The sequence below is a fragment of the Urocitellus parryii genome, chromosome 9 (assembly GCF_045843805.1).
Source record: "Urocitellus parryii isolate mUroPar1 chromosome 9, mUroPar1.hap1, whole genome shotgun sequence".
In the NCBI taxonomy this organism is placed as follows: Eukaryota; Metazoa; Chordata; class Mammalia; order Rodentia; family Sciuridae; genus Urocitellus; species Urocitellus parryii.
Window position 1 is genome coordinate 62,179,383 of NC_135539.1, and position 26,963 is coordinate 62,206,345.

A 26,963-nucleotide genomic window follows, 5' to 3' on the forward strand; every position below is an offset into this window, starting at 1 on the left:
GCCAACTGATTCGTGTGGCCTGCCCTGCGGCTACAGAAGGCGTGGCGCCTCAGTGAAGCCATTAATTAGCAAGCAGGGAGGTTAGGGAAGGCCATTAGGTGGAATCCCACCAGCCAAGCCCACACGGACCCTTGGGCCGAGCACGGGATCTCAGAAGGGGAAGGAAGCGGTACAGTCCCATCCCCCACAGCGGACACTCCACCGAGGCAGTCAGCGGCCACCATCCGGGAAAGCTGAAGGATACACCGCCACTCTCCTTCAGAGTGCAACATCAAAACAGGGGACACTCCATCCAGGCAGTCAGCGGCCACCATCCGGGAAAGCTGAAGAATACACCACCACTCTCCAATAGCTTGCAACATCAAAACAGCCAGCAGCAGGACCCCGGAGATCCAGGCCAACTGATACGCGCGGCCTGCCCCGCAGCTACAGAAGGCGTGGCGCCTCAGAGAAGCCATTAATTAGCAAGCAGGGAGGTTAGGGACTGCCATTAGGTGGAATCCCGCCAGCCAAGCCCACCGCCCACGCCCGGAACAGGCCCAGCGACCTGCCAGCATTGTAGTCACGACACCCCAATTGGAATAGGGACAGAGCAGAGCCGCCTTCCACTCCCGGAACAGGCCCAGAGAGCCGCCAGCGTGGTAGACACGTCACCCCAATTGGAGTAGGGGCACAGCCGCCGCCCGCACCTGCAAGGGAGACTTTTCAAATATACAAGAAATAAATAAATAGGGGGTAAATTTCAAAACACAACAGTTGCACCAAGCAGAAAGAAACGTGAGCAGTATGAAAAGACAAGGAAAGAAAGGACCACAAGCAATGCAGGTCAACTCAACTTTAGAAGAGGTAATAGCTGCAACAGATGGAATATCAGATAAAGAGTTCAGGATATATATGCTTCAGATGATCTGGAGTCTCAAGGAAGACATGAGACAGCAAAATCAGACAATGAAAGATCACATTGACAAACAAATCCAGGAAGTAAAAGATCAATTTCACAGGGAGATAGAGGTAATAAAAAACAAACAAATTGAAATTCTAGAAATGCAGGAAACAATAAACCAACTTAAAAACTCAATTGAGAATACTACCAGCAGAGTAGATCACTTAGAAGAGAGAACATCAGACAATGAAGACAAAGTATTTCAACTGGAAAAGAACATAGACAGCTCAGCAAGTCTGCTAAGAAACCATGAGCAGAACATCCAAGAATTATGGGACAATATCAAAAGACCAAATTTAAGAGTCATTGGGATACAGGAAGGCACAGAGCTCCATTCCAAAGGAATAAACAGTCTATTCAGTGAAATAATACGAGAAAACTTCCCAGAATTGAAGATTGAGACAGAATCCCAAATCCTAGAAGCCTACAGGACGCCAAATGTGCAAAATCATAAGAGATCCACACCTAGACACATTATAATGAAGATGTCCAACATACAGAATAAGGAGAGAATTTTAAAAGCTGCAAGAGAAAGAAAGCAGATTACATTTAGGGGTAAACCAATCAGGATAACAGCTGATCTATCAACACAGACTCTGAAAGCTAGAAGATCCTAGAATAACATATTTCAAACACTGAAAGACAATGGGCTCCAACCAAGAATCGTGTATCCGGCGAAATTAAGCTTCAGGTTAGAAGATGAAATTAAAACCTTCCACAATAAACAAAAGTTAAAAGAATTCGCAGCTAGAAAACCATCTCTTCAAAAAATCCTTGGCAAAACATTACAGGAAGAGGAAAGGGAAAATAACATTGAAAACCAACAATGGGAGGTAGGACAGTAAAGGGGGGAAAGTAGTCAAACAGGATAACAAATCAGGTTTAGTAACATCAATAAACAAATATGGATAGAAGAACAAACCATATCTCAATAATAACCCTAAATGTTAATGGCTTAAACTCACCAATTAAGAGACACAGGCTAGTAGAATGGATCAAAAAACAAGACCCAACAATATGCTGTCTACAGGAGACGCATTTGATAGGAAAAGATATACATAGACTGAAGGTGAAAGGTTGGGAAAAATCATATCACTCATATGGACCGCGGAAACAAGCAGGAGTGTCCATACTCATATCTAATAAAATAGATTTCAAGCCAAAGCTAATCAAAAGGGATATAGAAGGACACTTCATGCTGCTCAAGGGAACCGTACACCAACAAGACATAACAATAATAAATATATATGCCCCAAATAATGGTGCAGCTGTGTTCATCAAGCAAACTCTTCTCAAGTTCAAGAGTCTAATAGACCACCATACAATAATCATGGGAGACTTCAACACACCTCTCTCACCACTGGACAGATCTTCCAAACAAAAGTTAAATAAGGAAACTATAGAACTCAATAACACAATTAACAACCTAGACTTAATTGACATATATAGACTATACCACCCAACATCAAGTAGCTACACTTTTTTTCTCAGCAGCACATGGAACCTTCTCAAAAATAGACCATATACTATGTCACAGGGCAACTCTTAGACAATACAAAGGGGTAGAGATAATACCATGCATCTTATCTGATCATAATGGAATGAAACTGAAAATCAATGATAAAAGAAGAAAGGAAAAATCAAGCATCACCTGGAGAATGAACAATAGATTGCTGAGTGAACAATGGGTTTTAGAAGACATCAAGGAGGAAATTAAAAACTTCCTAGAGTTAAATGAAAATACAGACACAACATATCGGAATCTATGGGACACATTGAAAGCAGTTCTAAGAGGAAAATTCATTGCTTGGAGTTCATTCCTCAAAAAAAGAAAAAACCAACAAATAAATGATCTCATACTTCATCTCAAAATCCTAGAAAAAGAAGAGCAAAACAACAGCAAAAGAAGTAGAAGGCAAGAAATAATTAAAATCAGAGCTGAAATTAATGAAATTGAAACAAAAGAAACAATTGAAAAAATTGACAAAACTAAAAGCTGGTTCTTTGAAAAAATAAATAAAATTGACAGACCCTTAGCCATGCTAACAAAGAGAAGAAGAGAGAGAACCCAAATTACTAGCACACGGGATGAAAAAGGCAATATCACAACAGACACTTCAGAAATACAGAAGATAATCAGAAATTACTTTGAATCCTTATACTCCAATAAAATAGAAGACAGTGAAGGCATAGATAAATTCCTTGAGTCCTATGATCTGCCCAGATTGAGCCAGGAGGATATAGACAACCTAAACAGACCAATAACAATAGAGGAAATAGAAGAAACCATCAAAAGACTACCAACTAAGAAAAGCCCAGGACCGGATGGGTATACAGCAGAGTTTTACAAAACCTTTAAAGAGGAACTAATACCAATACTTTTCAAGCTATTTCAGGAAATAGAAAAAGAGGGAGAACTTCCAAATTCATTCTACGAGGCCAACATCACCCTGATTCCGAAACCAGACAAAGACACATCAAAGAAGGAAAACTACAGACCAATATCTCTAATGAACCTTGACGCAAAAATCCTCAATAAAATTCTGGCGAATCGGATTCAAATACATATCAAAAAAATTATACATCATGATCAAGTAGGATTCATCCCTGGGATGCAAGGCTGGTTTAATATACGGAAATCAATAAATGTTATTCACCACATCAATAGACTTAAAAATAAGAACCATATGATCATCTCAATAGATGCAGAAAAAGCATTCGACAAAGTACAGCATCCCTTTATGTTCAAAACGCTAGAAAAATTAGGGATAACAGGATCATACCTCAACATTGTAAAAGCAATCTATGATAAGCCACAGGCCACCATCATTCTGAATGGAGAAAAATTGAAGGCATTCCCTCTAAGATCTGGTACAAGACAGGGATGCCCTCTCTCACCACTTCTGTTCAACATAGTCCTCGAAACACTGGCCAGAGCAATTAGACAGTCAAAAGAAATTAAAGGCATAAAAATAGGAAAAGAAGAACTTAAATTATCACTATTTGCAGATGATATGATTCTATACCTAGCAGACCCAAAAGGGTCTACAAAGAAGCTATTAGAGCTAATAAATGAATTCAGCAAAGTGGCAGGATATGAGATCAACACACATAAATCAAAGGCATTCCTGTATATCAGCGACAAATCCTCTGAAACGGAAATGAGGACAACTACTCCATTCACAATATCCCCCCAAAAAATAAAATACTTGGGAATCAACCTAACAAAAGAGGTGAAGGATTTATACAATGAAAATTACAGAACCCTAAAGAAAGACATAGAAGAAGACCTTAGAAGATGGAAAAACATACCCTGCTCATGGATAGGCAGAACTAACATCATCAAAATGGCGATATTACCAAAAGTTCTCTATAAGTTCAATGCAATGCCAATCAAAATCCCAACAGCATATCTTGTAGAAATAGATAAAAGAATCATGAAATTCATATGGAATAATAAAAGACCCAGAATAGCAAAAACAATACTAAGCAGGAAGTGTGAATCAGGCGGTATAGCGATACCAGACTTCAAACTATACTACAGAGCAATAGTAGCAAAAACAGCATGGTACTGGTACCAGAACAGGCGGGTGGACCAATGGTACAGAATAGAGGACACAGTAACCAATCCACAAAACTACAACTATCTTATATTTGATAAAGGGGCTAAAAGCATGCAATGGAGGAAGGATAGCATCTTCAACAAATGGTGTTGGGAAAACTGGAAATCCATTTGCACCAAAATGAATCTGAATCCCTATCTCTCGCCGTGCACAAAAGTTAACTCAAAATGGATCAAGGAGCTTGATATTAAATCAAAGACACGGCATCTGATAGAAGAAAAAGTTGGTTATGATCTACACGCTGTGGGATCGGGCTCCAAATTCCTCAATAGGACACCCATAGCGCTAGAGTTAACAAATAGAATCAACAAATGGGACTTACTCAAACTAAAAAGTTTTTTCTCAGCAAAAGAAACAATAAGAGAGATAAACAGGGAGCCTACATCCTGGGAACAAATCTTTACTCCACACACTTCAGATAGAGCCCTAATAACCAGAATATACAAAGAACTCAAAAAATTAGACAATAAGATAACAAATAACCCAATGAATAAATGGGCCAAGGACCTGAACAGACACTTCTCAGAGGAGGACATACAATCAATCAACAAGTACATGAAAAAATGCTCACCATAGCTAGCAGTCAGAGAAATGCAAATCAAAACTACCCTAAGATACCATCTCACTCCAGTAAGACTGGCAGCCATTAGGAAGTCAAACAACAATAAGTGCTGGAGAGGATGCGGGGAAAAGGGCACTCTTGTTCATTGCTGGTGGGACTGCAAATTAGTGCAGCCAATTTGGAAAGCAGTATGGAGATTTCTCGGAAAGCTGGGGATGGAACCACCATTTGACCCAGCTATTCCCCTTCTCGGTCTATTCCCTAAAGCCCTAACAAGAGCATGCTACAGGGACACTGCTACATCGATGTTCATAGCAGCTCAATTCACGATAGCAAGACTGTGGAACCAACCTAGATGCCCTTCAATAGATGAATGGATAAAAAAAATGTGGCATTTATACACTATGGAGTATTACTCTGCATTAAAAAATGACAAAATCATAGAATTTGGAGGGAAATGGATGGCATTAGTGCAGATTATGCTAAGTGAAGCTAGTCAATCTTTAAAAAACAAATACCAAATGACTCCTTTGATATAAGGGGTGTAAACAAGGACAGGGTAGGGACGAAGAGCTTGAGAAGAAGATTTACATTAAACAGGGATGAGAGGTGGGAGGGAACGGGAGTGAGAAGGGAAATTGCATGGAAATGGAAGGCGATCCTCAGGGTTATACAAAATGTCATATAAGAGGAAAGGAGGGGTAAGACAAGAGAATACAAATGGAAGAAATGATTTACAGTAGAAGGGGTAGAGAGAGAAAAGGGGAGGGGAGGGGAGGGGAGGGGAGGGGGGATAGTAGACAATAGGACAGACAGCAGAATACATCAGACACTAGAAAGGCATTATGTCAATCAATGGAAGGGTAACGGATGTGATACAGCAATTTGTATACGGGGTAAAAGCGGGAGTTCATAATCCACTTGAATCAAACCGTGTAATATGATGTATTAAGAACTATGTAATGTTATGAACGACCAATAAAAAAAAAAATAAGATCTTCTTCTACTTCTCTTTTTAGGGTTCTGTAGTTTTCATTGTATAAATCTTTCACCTCTTTTGTTAGGTTGATTCCCAAGTATTTTATTTTTTTTTGAGGATATTGTGAATGGAGTGTTTTTCCTCATTTCCGTTTCAGAAGTTTTGTCACTGATATACAGAAATGCCTTTGATTTGTGCGTGTTGATTTTATATCCTGCCACTTTGCCGAATTCATTTATTAGTTCTAGTAGTTTTTTTGTAGACCCTTTTGGGTCTTCTATGTATAGAATCATGTCATCTGCAAATAGTGATAATTTAAGTTCTTCTTTTCCAATTTTTATGCCTTTAATTTCTTTCGTTTGTCTAATTGCTCTGGCCAGTGTTTCGAGAACTATATTGAATAGAAGTGGTGATAAAGGGCATCCCTGTCTTGTTCCAGATTTTAGAGGGAATGCCTCCAATTTTTCTCTGTTCAGAATAATGCTAGCCTGGGGCTTAGCGTAGATTATACCATGCATTTTATCTGATCATAATGGATTGAAACTGGAAATTAATGATAAAAGAAGGAAGGGAAAATCCAATATCACATGGAAAATGAACAATATGTTACTGAATGATCAAGGGGTTACAGAAGACATAAAGGAGGAAATCAAAAAATTCTTAGAGATAAATGAAAATGCAGACACAACATATCGGAGTCTATGGGACACAATGAAAGCAGTTTTAAGAGGGAAATTCATCGCCTGGAGGTCATTCCTCAAAAAAAGGAAAAACCAACAAATGAGCTCATACTTCATCTCAAAGCCCTAGAAAAGGAAGAGCAAAACAATAGTAAATGCAGCAGAAAGCAAGAAATAATTAAAATCAGAGGGGAAATCAATGAAATTGAAACAAAAGAAACTATTGAAAAAATTAACAAAACTAAAAGTTGGTTCTTTGAAAAAATAAACAAGATTGACAGACCCTTAGCCATGTTAACGAAGAGAAGAAGAGAGAGAACTCAAATTACTAACATAAGGGATGAAAAAAGGCTAATTAATTAATTTTAAAAGAAAGAAGGACTGGGAGATTTTGGACTATCAAGACTCATTTCTCCTTCCTAGAAAGCTACTTTTTCTGTCACCTCAGCTCTTGAATTTTCCCTTCAATGACAATTCATAATTAAGGGACAACTATTCTCTCCATGAATCTTGACCTTGACTGTAACCATTGCTAATGATAGGTTCTTCTAAAAATAGACAGATTTCATTTTCTTAAAATAATGTCTCTGATCACAGGAAAATACCTCTATATTGACCTGTGCCCTTATCAGAATTAATCTATCCCTCATCGCACACCATTAACACACAGGTTTATTTTATCATTTCCCAAATTTAATTTCCCTCTGCTGATAAATCACAGTAGTTCTGCATTGAAGGACAGGAAGGTAGATATAAGGGTAGGGATGCCTTATACCTGAATACTTAAAATAATTTTAATAGCTACAATTCATTCTGTGTTTACTATGTGTTGGGCATCTTGTGAAAATCTTAAATCCACTAAAGTCTATTAATTCTATAATTTTATTTGCCCAGATAGCTATATGATGCAATGTGAAAATTCCTGTTTAATAAAATAAATGAGAATTAGAGAGGTCGAGAACCTTACCCAAGGTCACAAAAATAGTAATTGGTGGAGCCAGGATTGAAGGGTTTTTTTTTGTTGTTGTTGTTGTTGTTTGTTTTTGTGTTATTTTTTGATAGGCTGGATGGTGGGAGAGATGAAAAAAATAAGTGTTAACATATAAGAAAACACAGCTTTTACATGGGCTGGACAAGCAATCCTAAATGGTAGGTATTCATCAGAAAATAGGAAGAAGACCCTCCACAGCCTACCCAAAGGATTTCGTTAGTTTAATAATACTCACTTCCATTCAAAACTTACTTGAATGGTCTGTTGTAAAAGATACATACAAAGTTTCCTTTAACTATAATTGTGGTTATGTTCATACAAATTGCATGATTGAAAAAACAGTTTTCAAGGAAAAAAAATAAAATCATTGATTGGTCAAAATAATAATAATACATGAAGCTGGGTAAGTGGCTCAAGCCAATAATTCCAGTGACTCCAGAGGCTGAGGCAGGAACATCACAAGTTCAAGGCCAATCTCAGCAACTTAGCAAGGTCCTAAGCAACTTAGTGAGACCTTTTCTCAAAATAAAAAGTAAAAAGTCTGGAGAAGTGGCTCAGTGGCAAAGCATCCTTGGGTTCATTCCCATGTATCCCCCCCCAAAAAAATAGCATGTGTATTTCTTAAGTGAGAAAAAATATGAATAATCATTTAAAATGGCATGTAGCAAAAAATGTATGAATAATGTATTGTATATAGGACAATTACTCTCATTTAACTTTATTCTGTGTCATTTTCTACACATATATCAGAAGCTAGAGCATAAATCTATCTCTGCATTACTCTCATAGGCCCCCATGAAGGTCTATGAAAACAGAATAATCTCTGATCTTCATTTTTGAAGAACAGACTCAAAATACTTCAGGCATTTAAAATTTTATTATGCAACCATAAACTTGGATTATCTAAAATAGTGAAGAAGCAGGCACACAGAGTTGGAGGTAAATATACAAGAAAACTTGACTTAAAAGGCTTATTGAGCACAGAGTCTATATAAAGATCAGTGTTGTTTATGAAGTGAAAGAATCAGCTCTGTCCCCTAAACACACATATGCCCAGTTCTCTGGGATAGGCTTGCCATGGGCTTGTCCCACTGTCCCATTTAGTCAATGTTTCTTTCTATTTCCAACACGGAATGTTTGCCTCATAAATTTTGTGGTTACTCTGCCAAACACCACTCCAGTATTTGATTGTCCTCCAGTCCTGCCACTGTCTAAGCTTACAGAGCATTGGTATATTCACAATTTAAAGCAGAGCTGGAATTTCTAAGCAATTATTTTCCATAATGGAATTCCTGTGACAGAGACCATATGGCCCACAATCCCAGAATATTTAAAAGCTGGCCCTTTACAGGAGAAGCTTGCCAAATAAATGGAGGCCATAAAAAAAAGTGTTGATTAATGAAAAAAAGTAAAACAGTGTTCACAACAAACTAGTTCAGAAAATAATATTGGCTCTCTGGTATGAGAAGTTTAGGGAAGTAAGGGTAAACAATTTAATTGAGTATTACCTGAAGAGAAGAGTCAAAAGCAAAGAAGAACCAGGTCAAAATGATATAACAGTGTTTGCAACTGAGTAATAAAATGGGCTTTGAAGGTGTTGAGTTGATGGGTGTTATGAGCTGAAGGAGAGAGCAGCATGAAGATTCAAGTCCATATATGCATTCGACATATGCTTATTTAGCTGTTTTTGTTGTTGGTTGTTTGTTTATTTTTGGTACCAGAGATTGAACCCAGAGTTGCTTAACCACTGAGCCATATCCTGAGCCCTTTTTATTTTTTGTTTTGAAATAGGATCTTGCTAAGTTGCTTAGGGCCTTGCTAAGTTGCTGAGGCTGACTTTGAACTTGCTATCTTCCTGCCTTGGCCTCCTGAGCCCATTTATTTAGTTTTGCTGTAAATATGTTTTCTATGTGGATTAAAGGCATGTGCTCTGAAATACTAGGTCGGTTTCACTGAAAACAAAACTAAAGAAAAACTACAAAGCCAAGAATGCTTCTATTAACATAAGGTGATGTTAACTATATTTTATGAAGCAGAAAATTGCTTCACACTCTAACTTTTAAAATCTTTCTATTTTGCTGTCTTTAATAAGACATAGAACATTGGTACACATGAGCTGCATAAAACTGTAATAGAATTAGCATTTAGTAATTTGATACTTTATATGCCTGAACAAAGCCAATGTGGAATAAAGCAAGGGAATATGGAAGAACACACTGTTTTATCACCAAAACTGATCCTCAAAGTGAAATGAACTTACTCAAGAATTTTTAGTAATCTCTATAAGGACCTGGGCCTGGGGTGATCTTAGAAACCTTCTACCCTTCCAGGTGAGCTACGGAGGGTTTATTATAAAGAGAGCATAACAAAAAATGCAAAAAGTAAGCCAAGCTATTTATAATCTAAAAGTCATTTTTTTTAATGTTCTGGGGATGAAACCCAGTACTTCATTCATGCTAAGCAAGTACTCTATCTACCATTAAGCTATATCCCTGAGCCCAGTACATCTTATTTTTAAAGCATTGATATTACAAACTAGAATTCAAGAGGAAAATCTATCTCAACAGTCTACACACACACAACACACTCAAACAAACACACACACACACACACACACACCATAAACAATATATGATATTTATATGTATTTGTGTATTGGAAATTCTCAAACACAATTTTTAAATACTAAGGGAATCATCTTCGTATCATTGCAGCAAGTTCTATAAGTCTTAGAAAACTATTTCTTCCAAAGTCAACTTATTTCTACTTGGAATAATTACTCTTAAATGTTTAGAATATGAAATCAAAATTACTGTGAACTCTAAATATGAACAGAGTTACATAATGTTCTTGGATCAAATAAATTGATGAAATGGAATAAAGACTAATTTCATGTGGAATGATTAATGAATGTAAATTAATACAGACTATCACATATGTATAAAAAGATATTCTAATTTAACCTAGTTCTTAGAACAGTTGTCTCACAAATAAAATTGAAGGATAGAGAAGTACAGTATCAAAAAAATTACTGGACAAATGTCTTTTAAGAGAGACTGTGCTGATGATGATTGTTAGATACACTGTTACTTTATTTAGCCTTATATGGCCTTAACATTGAATCTTTTGGAGAACAAGAAAGAAAATATGTTGCTTTCCTCTTCGAAGTGCCCTGTCAATGCTATATTATCATATTTTAAATGAGCTCATAGTACTTGTCTGAAAAATTTAATGACATTGTAAAATATAATGATAACAAGCCTGGATTAATTATGGGGAGAAATATATAAGTGATTTAATAAAATAGTTTTCAAACTTTTTTTCTTTTTAAGCAGGAAAAATCATTTTGAAAAGTGGAAGTCTAAATATACACAGATAAAATTTCATAGCCTTGGGTACAGTCTATGGTTGGAATTCACAGCCAAGCCCTTCTCTCTCTTTCACCTACTGGAACAGCCTCTGAGGGCCTTGACAAAACTACATGCTGAACTCTGGATAGAACTTAAAAATATGTGACTCATGTATGTTTCCTGGGTAAAAGCTACTAACCTTCCTAATCCACCCAGTCCCTACAGATCATTTCAAAGGATCCACATCAACTACAAGTATGAACACTTTTGTATCTTAAACAATGGGCAGGGATTGGGGGAGGCATTTATTTGATGTAACAGTTTATTGATTATTCTTCCCGAAGAGGTGGGGACAATGGTAATGGTCTTTGATGTTCCCAGATAATTCTTTGTTTTCTGTTTCAAGACAGCAGTCAAGAAAAATTAATCTTTACCATTCTTTGAGAAACTAGAAATACTGTCTTTGTCCCATTTTCTGTAAATCTCAACATATCCAATAAAATTCTGAGACTTACTTGTAGGAAAATAATAAACTGGCAAGAAGAACTTTCTTTTGTGAGACCATTGTCCTATCCAAGGGATTTCTCATTCCTTCCAGAGTTCAATTTTGCAATTTTAACAGAACAGGTAAATTGATTCATGACTTATTGATGTTCCCAAGGAAGAGGGACAACTATGAGAAAAGCAAAAGCTGTGAATCTAAGCACCATGGAATAAAAATTTATAGCCAAAGAATAGCATTCTAGAAAGGCACGGCACACCTAAACCCCAAGAGTTGACATTCCTTTTTCTAAACCAACAGCAAAGTAAAAGTTACAACTTTTTCCATTCCACTTTTATGCATTCACAGGTGCTATTTAAGTGTAATATTTGGCATAAAGTCAGGGATTTTTAAGAAAGGATGTCAAAAATGGAATCCTGCAGTTACCAGTAGTTTCCTTTGTGATTGTTTGCTTCAGGGGCTCATGGCCCTGGGGAGGAAAATTTCCTATTTCTTCTTTATTTCCCTGAAGATTCAACTCCAACTTTTGTTCTACCAAGGTAGCAAAGTTGCATGCTGACAAGAAATTTATAGATTCTGAAAGAATTAATTAATCAGCACTGACTCTGTTGGCCAAAAATGCTGACCCCTTGGTGGGGACTTGGAGGGTACTATGTGGATTTTCCTCTATGGGTCAGGTCACAATGTCTTCATAAAGCACTTTTGACCTATGCTAGGTGCTAGTGGAAGGTATAATAGCATAAAATAACTCATGTTTATTGAGTACCTACTATGTTAAACATCACAAGAGAATTTTTATCTTTATTATCTCATTTAATTCATACCAAAACCCAGCAAAGATAGATTTGACCATCTCCATTTTACAAAAACTGAATCTCCAATATTAACTTCCATAGATTGCAATTGATGGCTGAGTCAAAACTGACCTTAGTTTTGTTTGCCATTCTAAAGCTCCTTCTCTTTCCCTAAATAAGATAGCCTGAAGGTTTTCTTTTTGTTTGTTTGTTTGTTTGTTTTGCAAAAGTCAAATAGGAGTAATTGTGAATAATATTCCAAAGTTGAGGTGAGAATTACATGGCTGACAGTTGTCAGAGTTCAGGTCAACTATTCTATGCCCAAACAAATGTCAGTAACCTCTTCTTTTCCTTTTCTTGTTCCTGTGATGGTCATAATAAATGGACCGATTTTTTTTTTTTAAATACCAGTAGCAGGTTGAAATTGTTAATCAAGCTGTTAATTATTAATTCAAGTTTAGAAGCTCCATTGCCTATACTTGGAAAGGAAGTTGGGGTGGCAAGGTAGGATCCTCTTATCTAATGTGATACAAAGTGATGTGCATTCAACTTTTTGAGGATAGGCTAGTATGTTATCAGACACAGGATTCTAGAATTGGTGCATTTACTTACGTGGAAAAATAGCAGTATTTTTAATAAAATACTCAAACTTTATAATATTATATGCTAAAAGCTACAAAATGGTTAATTTTATTCTTTCAAGGAATATGCCAATACATATAATCTATTTTTAAAATAAAAATATGCAACATATTATTGACATATAATTTGAAGAAACAAAATAAAACAGACCATATGTATGTACTAGAGTCTTCTTTCAATAACCGTATTTCAGCCTTAGATTGTCATTTATCTTTGAAGAGTCACAGTATTTCTAAAGAAGTTGAAAATCTTTCATAAATAAGGAGCCAAGTTATTAAAACATTTTCGACTAGACTCTGTCTAGTTGCCAAAGCCATATTTAAGATCAATGAACAAGGAAATATTTTCTTCATAACACTGGAAAAACAAGCCTGACTTTAAATATTAATAGCTCTTGGTTAGCTAAAACTTTGTATTCATATGTCTAATTATGAAACTTCTGCTAGATAAATTTTCTCTCCTCGAGCTGAGGCTGTGACCTTGGTTAGGGATGGGAATTGAAAAAAGGGTGTTCCTCTATTAGAGGACATTCCTTGGGAGAGCAGCTTGGGTTGAGTTTCAGAGAAGGTATAAGCAGAATGGGATGTTAAAAGGCCTGCATAACAGAAGGCAAGTTGCCAAAGTATGTGAGAAATTGGCGAAAACAGTTTGGGAAGGAGTTTGTAAAGAGGGAAGGGAAGGTATGGATTTCAGTGCTGTTTGTATCTTAATCTTATATAAATCCCAGCAAGCACCCCCCCAGAAATCCCAGAGCTGATCATTTCTTGAGTTGAATATGTTGATGGGTTGTTCTCTGTCCATAGATGGCTGGTCTCATTTGGTTGTACACACTGATCCTGGTGTCTTAAAAAGAGGAATACCTGCAACTTTTTACTAACCTGGGATTTTTACCCTACTCAAAATTTCCCCATTTAAATCTAAATACTTAATTTTGAGATATCTTTTGGTCTCTCCCTGACTTCATCTTTGTACTAGTGAAATAATTTGCTTTTCAACTTTCCAACATCATAACAAGTATTATTTTGTATCTGTGGTGAGGGTTATTATGAGTCTTAACCATTCAATGCTTTATTTTCTATGTAATCCCACTCTGAGTTGATTTATCATTTTATTTCACATTCACATGAGGAAGATACAAAGCAAAAGCAATTAAGGATTTGACTGTCCTCCTAGCTTCACTTTCTGGGGGTCTGTCTTTGCCTTGCCTCTTCAAACCAACACAACACAATGCTGATTAGAAGTAGTTAGTGGCCATGTGGGCTTGGTTCTCACCATAGGATTCAGTTTGTCCCATTATGAATGAGATTAGCTGTAGAATATTCATGGATATCCCGTAGTATTCATGAGTGTAGAATTTTTGAACATTAATAGGTAAAATCAGAATAATTAAAACATGGTCCCATGCATTTATCCCATGAATACAAGTATGCTTTAATTTAAAGAAATCTATTAATGTGATTAGTAGCACTGTTTTTGAAGATCATTTGATGTCTTGATAGAAGGAAATAAAAATTTGATAAAATCCAATGATTTTTACTAAATAAAAATGTTAGTGGACTGAAATAGGAAGATACTGATTAAATGCAATAACAAATATTATTTCACAACAACATATAAGATATATTGAACACTAAAGCCCCAGAAACATTCTCATTAAGCGAGGGAATAAATCAAGAATGTGATCACCGCTATTATGTAACATAGTTCTATAATTCTAGTGAATGCATAGAGGAAAAACCATCAAATGAAAGATATGACTATTGGAAAAGAGAAAAGCTTTTATAAATAAAGGAATCAGTTACAGAACAATTGTACAAAACAATATCTTTCTGTATCAGAAACAGCCATTTAGAAAATACAATCATGGAGCCTCCTTAATAAGAGAAAAATAGATAAAATTGTCACAAACTTAATAATGTGTAGAACCTGCATAAGGAAAACAATGATAATTTGGTGAGGCACTTATATAACACTTAAGTAAACATTTTAAAAGCTGAAAATTTTGAATGTATTAAGATGTCAATTATTTTCACATTAATTCTGTCAAATGCACAATGAGATTATTACTTGAAACATCAAAATTGACTATAAAAATCACAGAGAAGAATAAATGAGTGAGACTACTCAAGAAAAAAATTAAATTAAAAATAAGATCAATGATGGAAGACTTAAACTGCTAGGCATTATTCAATAAATGATCCTGGGACTCTTGCTTTCCTATTTGAAAGAAGTATTTTTTTTGTTTTTGTTTTTTGCTGCTCTCTTAGTCTTTTTTATTTCTTAATTTGTCCTAATTAGTTATACATGAAGTAGAATGTATTTCAACATGTTGTACACAAACAGAGCACAACTTCTCATTCCTCTGGCTGAACATGGAGCAGTTGTATCAGTAGTGTAATCATACATGTATAATGGGTAACAGAAGTATGTAATTTTAAATTTAGTTTTTACTTCCAACCATACACCAAAACAAATTTTAAAGATTTTAGAGAAATAAAGAATAAAATAATGACTAAGTAGGAGAGAATCTGACGAATACTAAAGTAGTGGAAGCCTTTCTCAGCAAAACAGAAACAAATTTTAAAAGAACAGATTGAAAATCTTCACTATGTAAAAATATGTACTGCTGTATGACCAAGAAAAAATCATATCTAGAATTGAAGAAAAATAACAAATGATATATTTATACTCTAGATTCATAAACGTCTTTAAAAAAGAAAAAAGCCCAATCAAATAAAATGAAGAAAATAAACGAGGATACAATCAAACATTATATATCACATTTAAACTAAATTCAGTAGAGATGTTGACATATTTTATAAGGCTTGTTTAAGGATTAAAATGACATGAGTATCTTATATGTGGTTAGAATAAATTTTCATAAAACCATATAGCAGAGTGCACATTATTATTAACAATTACCTCTTAAGGGATATTTATGGATAGGAAAAATTCCCAGAATATTATATTAATTGTGAAAAAGTAAGCTATTACATTTTATGATTCCAATTTGTTGAATGCGTAGGCAAAAGTAAATATGTATTAAATAAAGATTGGGTAGAAAATAAAACTAACAATATCTTAACATTGAAATATACCTGCTTTTGTTTGTTTCTATAATTGTCTCTATATTTCTATTAAAATGGGTTATTTAAAAAACTAGACAATGTTTTTAAAGCACAATATGATTTAAAATCTAAATTGTTTATTGCACAAATTGAGGTTTGCAATTTAGAAGTGTCATGATTATCAATTACCCAGTGAGTCACAATCAGTACTTTTTTTTTTAAGGAAATAGAGTAGAATAGAGGATATATCAATGCCTTATATGAATCTTTAGTAGAAGAATGAGAAATAATTTAAAAAGTACTGCAACAAACATTTAGGTTCTAATAAATATACAAAAATATAGTTTAATGCCTATACACTGTATATTAAATATATTTATTACTGTAGTATTTCTAAAGCATTTGAAAAGCTCCATATTGGAATAACCCATTTTTAATAGAATTGAACATTTCTGAAACCACATACTTTCAATGATAATAGGTTCACCTCCACTTGATGAATTTGAAACAACACAAAACTGTGTCATTGAGGAAATCAAATTTCATGATCTATGCCTCCATTAATTAGGGCAACAACACAAGCATACTTTCCAAACAAGGATCTTACAACTATTAAATTGAAGATACAATGCTCATAGGGAAGAAAGATTTATTTCAATATTTAGCCAAATTTGCATGATTTTAAATTGCTTTGCTAGCATATTTCTACAGATAACAGTAGCACTTAAAAGTTAAATGGGGAGAAAAGATACAAATTGGAATTTGCCTTAAAAATCAGATGGCAGCCAGGCACAGTGGCAGAAGCCTGTAATCCCAGCAGCTGGGGAAACTGAGGCAGGAGGATCAAGAGTTCAAAGCCAGCCTCAGAAACGATGAGGCACTAAGCAACTCAGTGAGATCCTGTTTCTAACTATAATACAAAATAAGGGGGGGGATGTGGCTCATGTTTGAGTACCCCTGTGTTCAATTCCCAGTACCTGCCCCCCGAAAAAAAAAACAAAAAAAAAAAAACGATCTGACTGGATCAGTCTGAGCCCTTTGAGTCAAAGAACTCTTAATTATTTTCAAATTAGGGAATACTTTACTCTATTTCCCTTCTAAGTAGTATCTTAACACACTTTTAAAAATGTAAACATGAAACAAATACTTAAGTGTTTAATATTTTAGATAGAATTACCATTTCCTTGATTGAAACATGCTAAAAGTTAGAAGGTCTAAGCTCCTTATAATTACTTTGCTCTAATCTGGGATTAGTGGATTGCCCAGCCTATAATTGACTTTGTTTTTATGCACTTCAATTTGAACACAGATTTCAGTCTACTTTTTATATGTTCTTCATTCCATTAAAGCACTGAAAACGCACAATCGAGGATTACTTTGTCAACATCAGCAGTGGCTTTTAAACAGAATGATTTCTGAAAGGATTGACCTGTTTCCAGAAAGGCCTAAATATTATTGTCTCACTCCCAGCATTAATTCGTTCCTGTCCTCCACTCTCTGAAAAAAGACTAGCTATCATAAATGACATTCATAGGACCAAAGAACTTTACCACAAAAAGCCAATTGCAAAAAACCTTTTACTTGTTAAACTTTTTATTGATGAAAGATAAACTGGAAAGATTTCTATTTTTTTAACCAATCATTTGGAAAGAGGATTAAGATGTGAAATTTTCAAACATTATTGGAAAACTGTAAAGATAGATGTTATTTTGATGTTATTTTGTAAACACATGTTTACTGTAGATACTATACATCTAGAAAAAAGATTGAGTCTTTCTGTTACCACATATATGGATGTCAGAGATGAGATGATTTGATCCCTTCTGATTCCATCTGAAACTCATTTTGAGGGAAATGTCCCTTTATTCTGCAAATTATTCTTATTAATGTTGAATCATGATTTTGAACTACCCTTAACATCAAGAGTTTTTATTTAAAGAAATCTTATTCCACATTCTCACATTATAATGTTAGACAATTTTATAATTTATCCTGCAATAGTGTCTGTATAATTGATTACTGATAGAGTTCATCAATCATTTGCAGAGTTGTATGTAATGAGTAGTTTAGGCATGAGAATTCTGAAAAAATTTAACCTCAAGTTTGTTCATGTTAGGAGAAATATTTTTAGAGGTGAAATTATTCCTGCCATGCTTAAGGCTAATTAGGAACAAGAAACACACCTCAGAAGGAAAATGATATGATTTTTGTACTAGTTTTCATTGAGAATAATGATGATTATAAATCAATAATTTAAATTTTATGACCTATCTTTCAAATTAATTTATTTCAATAGTTGAAAATAAAATGTTTTTCTTATATTTTACAGCACCCTAGTACCTATTAGCTACTTTATCTTATGATAAAATATGTCATTTCTTAAAAATTGCTATTTATCATCTCATCTAAAATATTTCTCCATGTTTTTAAAACATTTTTTTTCTATTTCTTTGATGCTGGAGGTCATTTTTATCCCTTTTGGAGACTGTGGCAAGAAACTTTCCCAAATGTTACAATTGATTTTTCCATTATGATAGCACACCCTGATAAATACACCTAATTCTGTGAGAACCATAGAAATCATCAAATACTTTGATGAGGTAGGTATTCATCCTAAAATTTTCAGAATTTTACAGATCTTTATTTTTACATAATAATTTAGTACAGATGTTAACAAACTGCAGAAAGTGGGTCAAATATGATCCACTTTCTGTTTGAAATTTTATTGGCACACAGACTCACCCATCCGTTTATGCATCTATCCATGTCTACTTTCAAGCTAAGAATGGCAGAGGTGATTAGTTGGAACAAAGAATATATAGCTTCCAAAGCCTAGAGTATTTACCCTAAGGTCCCTTACAGAAAAATTGCTGACCCCTGATCTAGAAACTATTTCCTGATGAGGTCTTGAGATTCTATGAAGGTTCCTTTCTTAATTCTTCTTTAGTTCTCTTTTATAACCATTTCATCTTCCTAGTAAAATGACACATGTTCAGTTGTTCAGTCAGACATGCATTTTATTTTTAATCCTTATCATTGTTTTTGTGTATAGTCTAATGCTTATTTCCTTCATCCAAATATTATATTACCCTTGCCAAAGAAGTAGTCCTATATTTGAAACTTTCTACAAAACTGAGATAAGAAAGAAAGGAGATGTAATTTATTCTTTTATCTCTTGAGATGATGGGGCTGCAAGCAAGGAGAATTTTTTGGTGGTGGTTGTTTTCTAGATGGAATTGTTTAGTAAGTTTCATTTAACACCTCTTTCTGGGGTTTTGACATGAGTACCTTATAGAAATTAAGTGAGAAATAGAATTAATTTGAACTGTAACCCTCTATCAATTTCTTTTGGAATTAGATAATGGTAAAAAGATAATATGTTGGGGAAAAACCATTGGGAACTTATTGTATTTAGGCAATGAGACCTCTTAGAAATTAAATTTAAAGGAATATTTACAAAACCACAGTTTTTATCTACTTACAAATATTGAATAGAGATTTGACACAAATGTGATGGCAACTTAGATTTTTCTCTCTCAAGATTCTATAATACTGATTCTTAAATATGATGACAGAAACTTTATATTGTAAACACACATAATATTAATGTTGTGCATGGAATAAGTCCCTAAAGTATTCCTGAATCTTGTCTGTATAGTGAAAATGTCACTCATTTTTCTACAATCATCAACTTTGCTACCTGCCTGCTACAAAAACATTAGTTACTTAGGTGTTAAAACAGCAAATGATAGCCCTGCATGGTGGCACACACCTGTAATCCCAGCAACTTGGAAGGCTAAGGCAGGAGGATCACAAGTTCAAAGACAGCCTTAACAAAAAGTAAGGCACTAAGCAATTCAGTAAGACTCTGTCTCTAAATAAAATACAAAATAGGGCTGGGGATGTGGCTGTGTGGTCAAGTGCCCCTGGGTTCAATCCCTGGTACACCCTACCTACCCACCCCCCCAAAAAAAGAAAAAAAAAGCCTACTAATCCTTTACTATGTACTGGTCACTCTACTTTTAATTCTCATTTAATCTCCTCCACTTCATCTTACAGATGAGGAAATAGGTTTACAAGGGAAAACAAAATTTAAGGGCAACAAAGTTCCAACTAAGAGGAAAAACTATTTTGACATATATTATACAGGATGATGACTTCAGTTAATAATTGCATATTATATGTTTTAAAATCACTAGGAGAGTAAATTTTTACATATTTTCACCACACAAAAAGAAGTTTATGAGGGGATAGCTGTTAATTAGCTTAATTTAATCATGTTGCATTGAATACATATATTGTGTTATCCCTTTATATGATGTAAATATATGTGATTCTAGTTTGTCATGATACAATAAACTAAATGTTTTTTAAAAGAAGGAAAATTGACTTCCCTGAAATCACACACTCTTTTTGTACTGACATAAAATTCTGACTCAAAACCCCTACTTCTAACCATCTGCTCCCTGAAGGCTTGTAAGTCAATGGTAGTAAAATTGCACTTGGCTTTTTCAAGACTTTAAGAAAGGGTTGCAGACTCTTCTGGTGGCATGAGAGGAGATGTTTCTGGGAGGAGATCAGGCTTGGGTTGAATGGCGTTTAGTCACTGGAAATCCCAGACCTGTGAAGCAGCATGTTCAAAGGATGGTTTCATGAGGGAACCAGCATGTGCAGGGAAGGATATTAAAGTGCTATTATGGGAATACAGAAGCATAGGAATGGGTTGTGGTGGGGTGGCCTGTATGAGGGGCAAGGGCCCTGCTCATAATCTACAAGAAACCAGCAGTTTTCAAGTTTCAGTGTGATAAGAATGGCCTGGGGTGGGCCCCCACTGCTAGAGAATCTAGGGCAGTTAGACACAGGAATTTCAACAGGCCTCATAGGTAATTCCATTGAGGGAGACCCTCTTATGAATCACTGTTGAAAATATTGGCAAATCAGTATGCTGAGGCATGACATGGATATCTTCACTATGTTTAAAAATAAAAAATTTTTAAAAAACGCAGTTCATAGAGACTAGAAAGCGTTTCCAAAGATGATTTCCGATTTATTTAGAATCCAGAAATAACATGAAAATGGCTTTTTTAAAGTGATTTCTCCCCTCCCCTTCCCACACACAAACACACACTTATAATTGCTTTGGGATGCTACTTGGATTAATGGGTTATAAAAAAATATGCTGAAAAAAGCAGGATTCAGTTTTATTCATTTTTTTAAAAGGCACTGTAAACTGGTTAAAAAAAAAAAGTAGAAGCTTTATAAACCAAATCTTACTTGTTTTAGCATTCTGAGTCCTCTCTCCCTTACTGTTAGTAAACCACAGATAAATGAGTAGGCAATTAATTGTGAATTAATTAATTACCTAATTGACACATATTTTCAGTAGAACTCAATTTTGCAAAATATAACTGGGGAATTATTTAATAAATCAAGGAAACTACAATGTTTCTGTACTTTTCCCTGGAATGAATTTAACAATTTAAGCAACTAATTTTTCTAAGGTAAAATTTCAGATGACATGCAAATTAAAGATCTGGTGCTATCTTGTTAATATAAGGTAAAGGCTCACATATCCCATTGGCTTTGGATACATCTGAAATCCAGAACGTGAACACAAAGTACATTTTTAAAATTATCTATTTCATTTAATTACTGATGACCAGGTGGTTTCCCAAAAAACATTTTTTTGTAGAAAATTAATACACTCTGCATCATCCAAAAGAGAATGTCAGTACATTCTTCAATATTTAAACAGACTTGAAAGGAAAAAAGAAGAGAGAATAGTCATCTAACTGATCTGGAATTAAATAGATGCCACACATCAGAATCTCACTAGGTAACCAGGCCATAGTCAACAGGGAATTCTCAAAGTTAGGATGCCAAATCATACATGGATGTTTATTCCGTAGTTAAGCTTGTTGAACACAGATGGTAGGCATAAAATAGCTGAGCTTCAATGAATCATGTCTGGAGAGAATGATAGATATGGCCTTTTTTGTTGACAGTGGGGTTGTTGTCACATTCCACTTGAATTAAATTATGCTCTTTCATGGTACATAATCTCTGGCTGGGATTCTTAGAAAGAGCCATTATGGAGACTTACTGCAAAACAAGTGGGGGGGAAAAAGATGTTTGCAAAGTAAAACTGTAAGCACTATAAGAAATGTAAAAGAATTAGTGGATAATTTCATTTATTTTGAAAAATAAATAAATGCCTATTATATTAATATAGATTTATATGTGTGTATATCTGTGTGTATACACAAACACACACATATTTAGATTTTAAAAATGATCAATTTATATCCTTAATAGACTGGTGAAAGCTGTTTTGAGTTTCTAATATGAAAAAGATATCATGGATCTGATATACTATATGTGATCAGTATAAGACTCTGACCCTAACTTTAAAATCTTCTCAAATTTGTGATTGAGAGTGAAGAACATGAAATATAAAGTAGAAAACTTAAATAGTAAAGTAAGATGTAACCACCCAAATATGAAGCATTATCAGAATGTGTTCTGGATTATAATTTCTGGATTTTGAAAATGAATGGGTTGCATCAAGATCCATACAGAAGACAGAACATTATTATGGTCAAGGAAAAAAACAGGAACAAAGTCTTACTGACAGGTTCTTGATAAATTAGGCCTTTGTGGTATGACCTAATCACAGTGTTGCTGGACATCCCCAGGAGCAGATACGGATTCACTAGAAGGTCTCACAGAACTCCTCAAAGTTATTATGCTCAAACTTGCCATTTAGTACAAAAAAATAAGGTGGATTAAAATGAACAAATGAAAAAGACACATAGTTCAGAATCCAGGAAAGACCAGGCAAAGCTTCTGGTACCCTCCGCAGAATCAAATAGACAGCACCTCCTTCTCCCACCAACAGTGTATTTCAGCACACAGATATTAACAACCAAGGAAACTCACCCAAGTCCCAGTGTCCAGGGTTCTTAGGATCATTCATGCAGGGATGGAACACCCAGTAACTAACCTTACCTATGTCTCAGTCTCCAACTTCCCCAGAGGTCAAACTGATACAGCATAGCTCAGGACTCCAGGTGAATAAAACTAGACATTCATAATAAATCATGTTATCAGCACAAGCTATCTTGCATAACCCAAGATCTAAGATTACACTCTTATCAGGCAGGATATTCCAGGGTTTAGAGGTTATCTCCCAGGAGCTGTTTGAAACCCCCAAACTGCACATTAACTCTTTACTGCACAATAGAGAAAGAGGTTATGGAATGATGGGTGTTTCTGTCAGCTTTCTCACTGCTGGGACTAAAAGTCAACCAGAATAATTATAGAGGAGGAAAAGTTTATTTAGGGGCTCATGGTTTCAGAGGTGTCAGTCCATAGGCAGCCAGCTCCATTCTTCAGGGCTTGAGGGGAGGCAGAACATTGTGGCGGATGAGTATGGAGGAGGGAAGCAGCTCACACAATGACTGGAAAGCAGAGAGAAATCACCATTTGCCAAATACAAATGTATACCCTAAAGCCACACCCCTAATGCCCCACCTCCTCCCCACACTCCTCCTTCCTTCAGTTACTGCTCAATTAATTCCACCAGGTGATGAATTCTCTGAACCTTCTTGAATTGTCTCACATGTAAGCTTTTAGAGGACACCTCACATCCAAACCATAATAATGGGTATTAAATAAATAAGAAAGAAATCTTTACAAAAATGATACCTGCAAAAACAAACAAACAAACAAACAAACTTGTATTCATTTATTTTGATGATGAGAAAGAAATAGGAGGAAAAAGAAGTAAACTTCATAGAACTGATCTTGCCTTTGTGGGAAGGATCTAAGCATTCTGAACAGCAGAATCAGCCTCAGGGTACAACATCTTGTCTTGTGTGACCCTAATAGTTTGACAACCAGGAGAAGTCATTAACACTGAATGTTTCACTGCTTCTTCAGTTACCAGTTTGCAGAAGAAAGTTAATATTATGCCCAACTGAAAATCTGAGAATAAACTACTTACCAACCTTTTTCTTTGAATTTCTGTTCCCTATCCTGGACACCATCCTTCCTTTCAAAATGATGCTGTGATCTTCAAAGATGTTCCAGTGGGTTTGATCGCCATCGGCAGGACTGGGTGGACAGCGGATGTCCTGAAGAGGTACGTGAGTGCTTTAATATGATGAGATTTCTGGGACCAAACCATTGTATCGTGGCTACATTCTCATTCTTAATGAGAATAGCATGTAACAAAAATGGCATGTAACAAAAATCATCAGTACTGAACTCCAAATATGTACTAAACATTGGGGTTAATTTTATATGTATATAAATATGGGGTTAATTTTATATGTATATTTATATATATAATTATATATATATGCATATATTTATAATTAAACTGATATATATTCATTTATTCTCATATTGATCCTATGAAGTAGGCACTGTTATTATTATCCTTGTATTACTGAAAAAAGAAGAGAAGGTAGAACAGAGAGGGGTTAGAGTGTAGGTGCTTAGAGAATTAGATACCTGTCTAGGAAGTAGCAGAGCCAGGATTTGAGTCTATATGAGCAAGGGGCAGTTCTCCTAAATACTTGTGCTCTTTCACCATCAAAGAAACCATCATTCCTCTTTTTAGCTCAAATAACAAAACCAGTGGTATGAAAGAAAAGACTGATTATAGCAAATCTGTGCTCTATAATAATAAATAGTATAACATAGCTAACTTAGAGAATTGGAAATATTAACTCCAAGGGTAAACATGATAGACAGGAAAATGCAATGAATTGATTCAAGTAATTGTATAGAACAGCAGAAGTAATTTTGATCTCTTTTTAAAAGTTTTCTAATGACTTTCATTTGCACTGCCTATCAGGGTCCTATAAGATTCGTAAAAAATGTATTTCTCTCCCCCACCTTATTAAGTTTTAGGGCATGAATTTTAAATAAAAATTATTAAAAACTACAAAGGTTTTCTCATTCAATAAAGTATATCAAGTCAAAGTATGAGTTTAAAAACTTAAGAAATGGATAGTGACTAGAAACTTTTCTTAAAATTCATTTTGGGGAGATGCCTCATAAGATCTTGAAAAACATATCTTTAAGAATGTTCTTGATCTTTAAGTTGTAGAGTTGTCAATGAAGCTTTAATTAACTTTTTGACATTCATTTGGGGATTTACAGTGATATATATGAATCCTTACATCTTCACTTAGCTAACAATGCTTCAAAAGAAAATATATTAATGAAGCTCTGATTGTGTTTTCAGATCATTGTTTCTTTCTTGTAATCAGTTAACTCAATTAAAAATATTCAAAATGAAGGTCTGTATTTGTTTAAGATTCAGAATGTAATCCTGACATTTTAATTTCTTGCTTCAGTGTGGTCTCACTAGGAACCACAGAGGATAAAGAAAATCCATCATATTCTAAGTTTTCCCTGGATATTTAGAGAAAAATCACTATGTTCTATGGACTTTGCTTCAAAAATAAATTTAAACATTCCTTTCTCTTCCCAAGGATCTCAAACTCTCTAGTACATTCTACGATATTCATTGTTTCCTTTTTATTCTGTAATTAAATGATCAACATTACTAGCTTTGTGGTAAACAATTCTATCCTTTCTTTACAGATAAAAAAAATAATTTCACCAACTATGTTCCATTTTCCATGCCTAAAACTAGGGTTAAATTTTCTTTCTCACACTGTGGTATCAATTTACTCAGTAAATCTAATGAACACTAAAATGCATGTTTGTGAAGTAGGTTCACTGTGCTCTGGTTACCAATTTATTTGAATTCAGTGAGACAGAAGACCCCCCCCCCCCACACACACACACAAATGATATGATGGTATTGCTCAGAGATAGGCATCAAGGAACAATAGAAACCTAGGATTCATTGTAAGCCAGTCTCCCAAGACTCCGGGGAACTGTTCAGGGCGTCTGTAAATGCACCACATGCATCATATTTGAGGGATCTCAGAAAGCAGGTTTCATATCCTGGGGTAACTGGATTTGCTGAACTAAAGTGTTTAAAGACATCCTCTTTGTAGGAGAGAACCAGAACAGAACCATGGCTCTTTGGGCCAGTTCCTCACTTATCCCAAGTTGTTGCATTCCCAGCACCTTCTGCAGTTATCCTTGAGAACTGTTAGTGAGAAAAGGTAGAGAACTGGGTCAGTCCAAGGCCACCTGGAAAACTATCCTGCAGTGTTCTAAGAACTGATATTTAAGTGTGAGGAGTATTTCCAGCAGGATAGACAGAGCATAAGGTTCAGCTGGGTATCTAACCTTCACTTAGAGAAAAATGCGGACAAAGACAGAAGAACTGTAAGTGCCTGGTCTTGTTAATTAAGATAAAGGAAGGGTCACATGCAAAGGTGATATTTAATTTGAAACCTACAGGGTAAGTTGAAGCAAAGAAGAGGCATGGTAAGTAAACAGGGCCCTAAATATAAGGACTCCACAAAAATTCACCCTCTCCTAAAGGCAAGGGAAAGCTATCTGAAGGGTTTTAATCAAGGGACGATATCTAAATGGCTTTTTTAAAAGAATCAACCTGTGGATTGTGAGACAAGAGGCTAATACACTGGGTGCTACTATAACCCAGTCCAGAGATACTGCTGATCTCCATTCAGTTGGTAGGAAGGTGGGGGCCATGATTAGATGGTGGAAAGGAACCAGTAGTTTTTGATTCAATGGAAATGAGAACTAATGTTTTTACATTTTCCTTCTATATGCTTTAAAAAAATTTTAGAAATTTTTATAACTCTGAAACATAAGAGAATGAATACCTGTGTCTGTGCTACACAATTTCAGAGTTAGAATTATCAGTGACTAAA

At 35.1% G+C, this 26,963-nt stretch overlaps 1 protein-coding gene across 2 annotated transcripts in view; it reads left to right on the top strand.

The window, feature by feature from the left end:
- The window catches only part of Plxdc2 (plexin domain containing 2), a 431,497-nt gene that overhangs the window by 354,163 nt on the left and 50,371 nt on the right, over positions 1 to 26,963 (top strand). For both annotated transcript variants that reach the window (XM_077802504.1, XM_026402387.2), the window contains one exon: positions 24,217 to 24,277. In XM_077802504.1, coding sequence (XP_077658630.1) covers positions 24,217 to 24,277 — 61 coding nt within the window. The remainder of the gene's footprint in view (positions 1 to 24,216; positions 24,278 to 26,963) is intronic.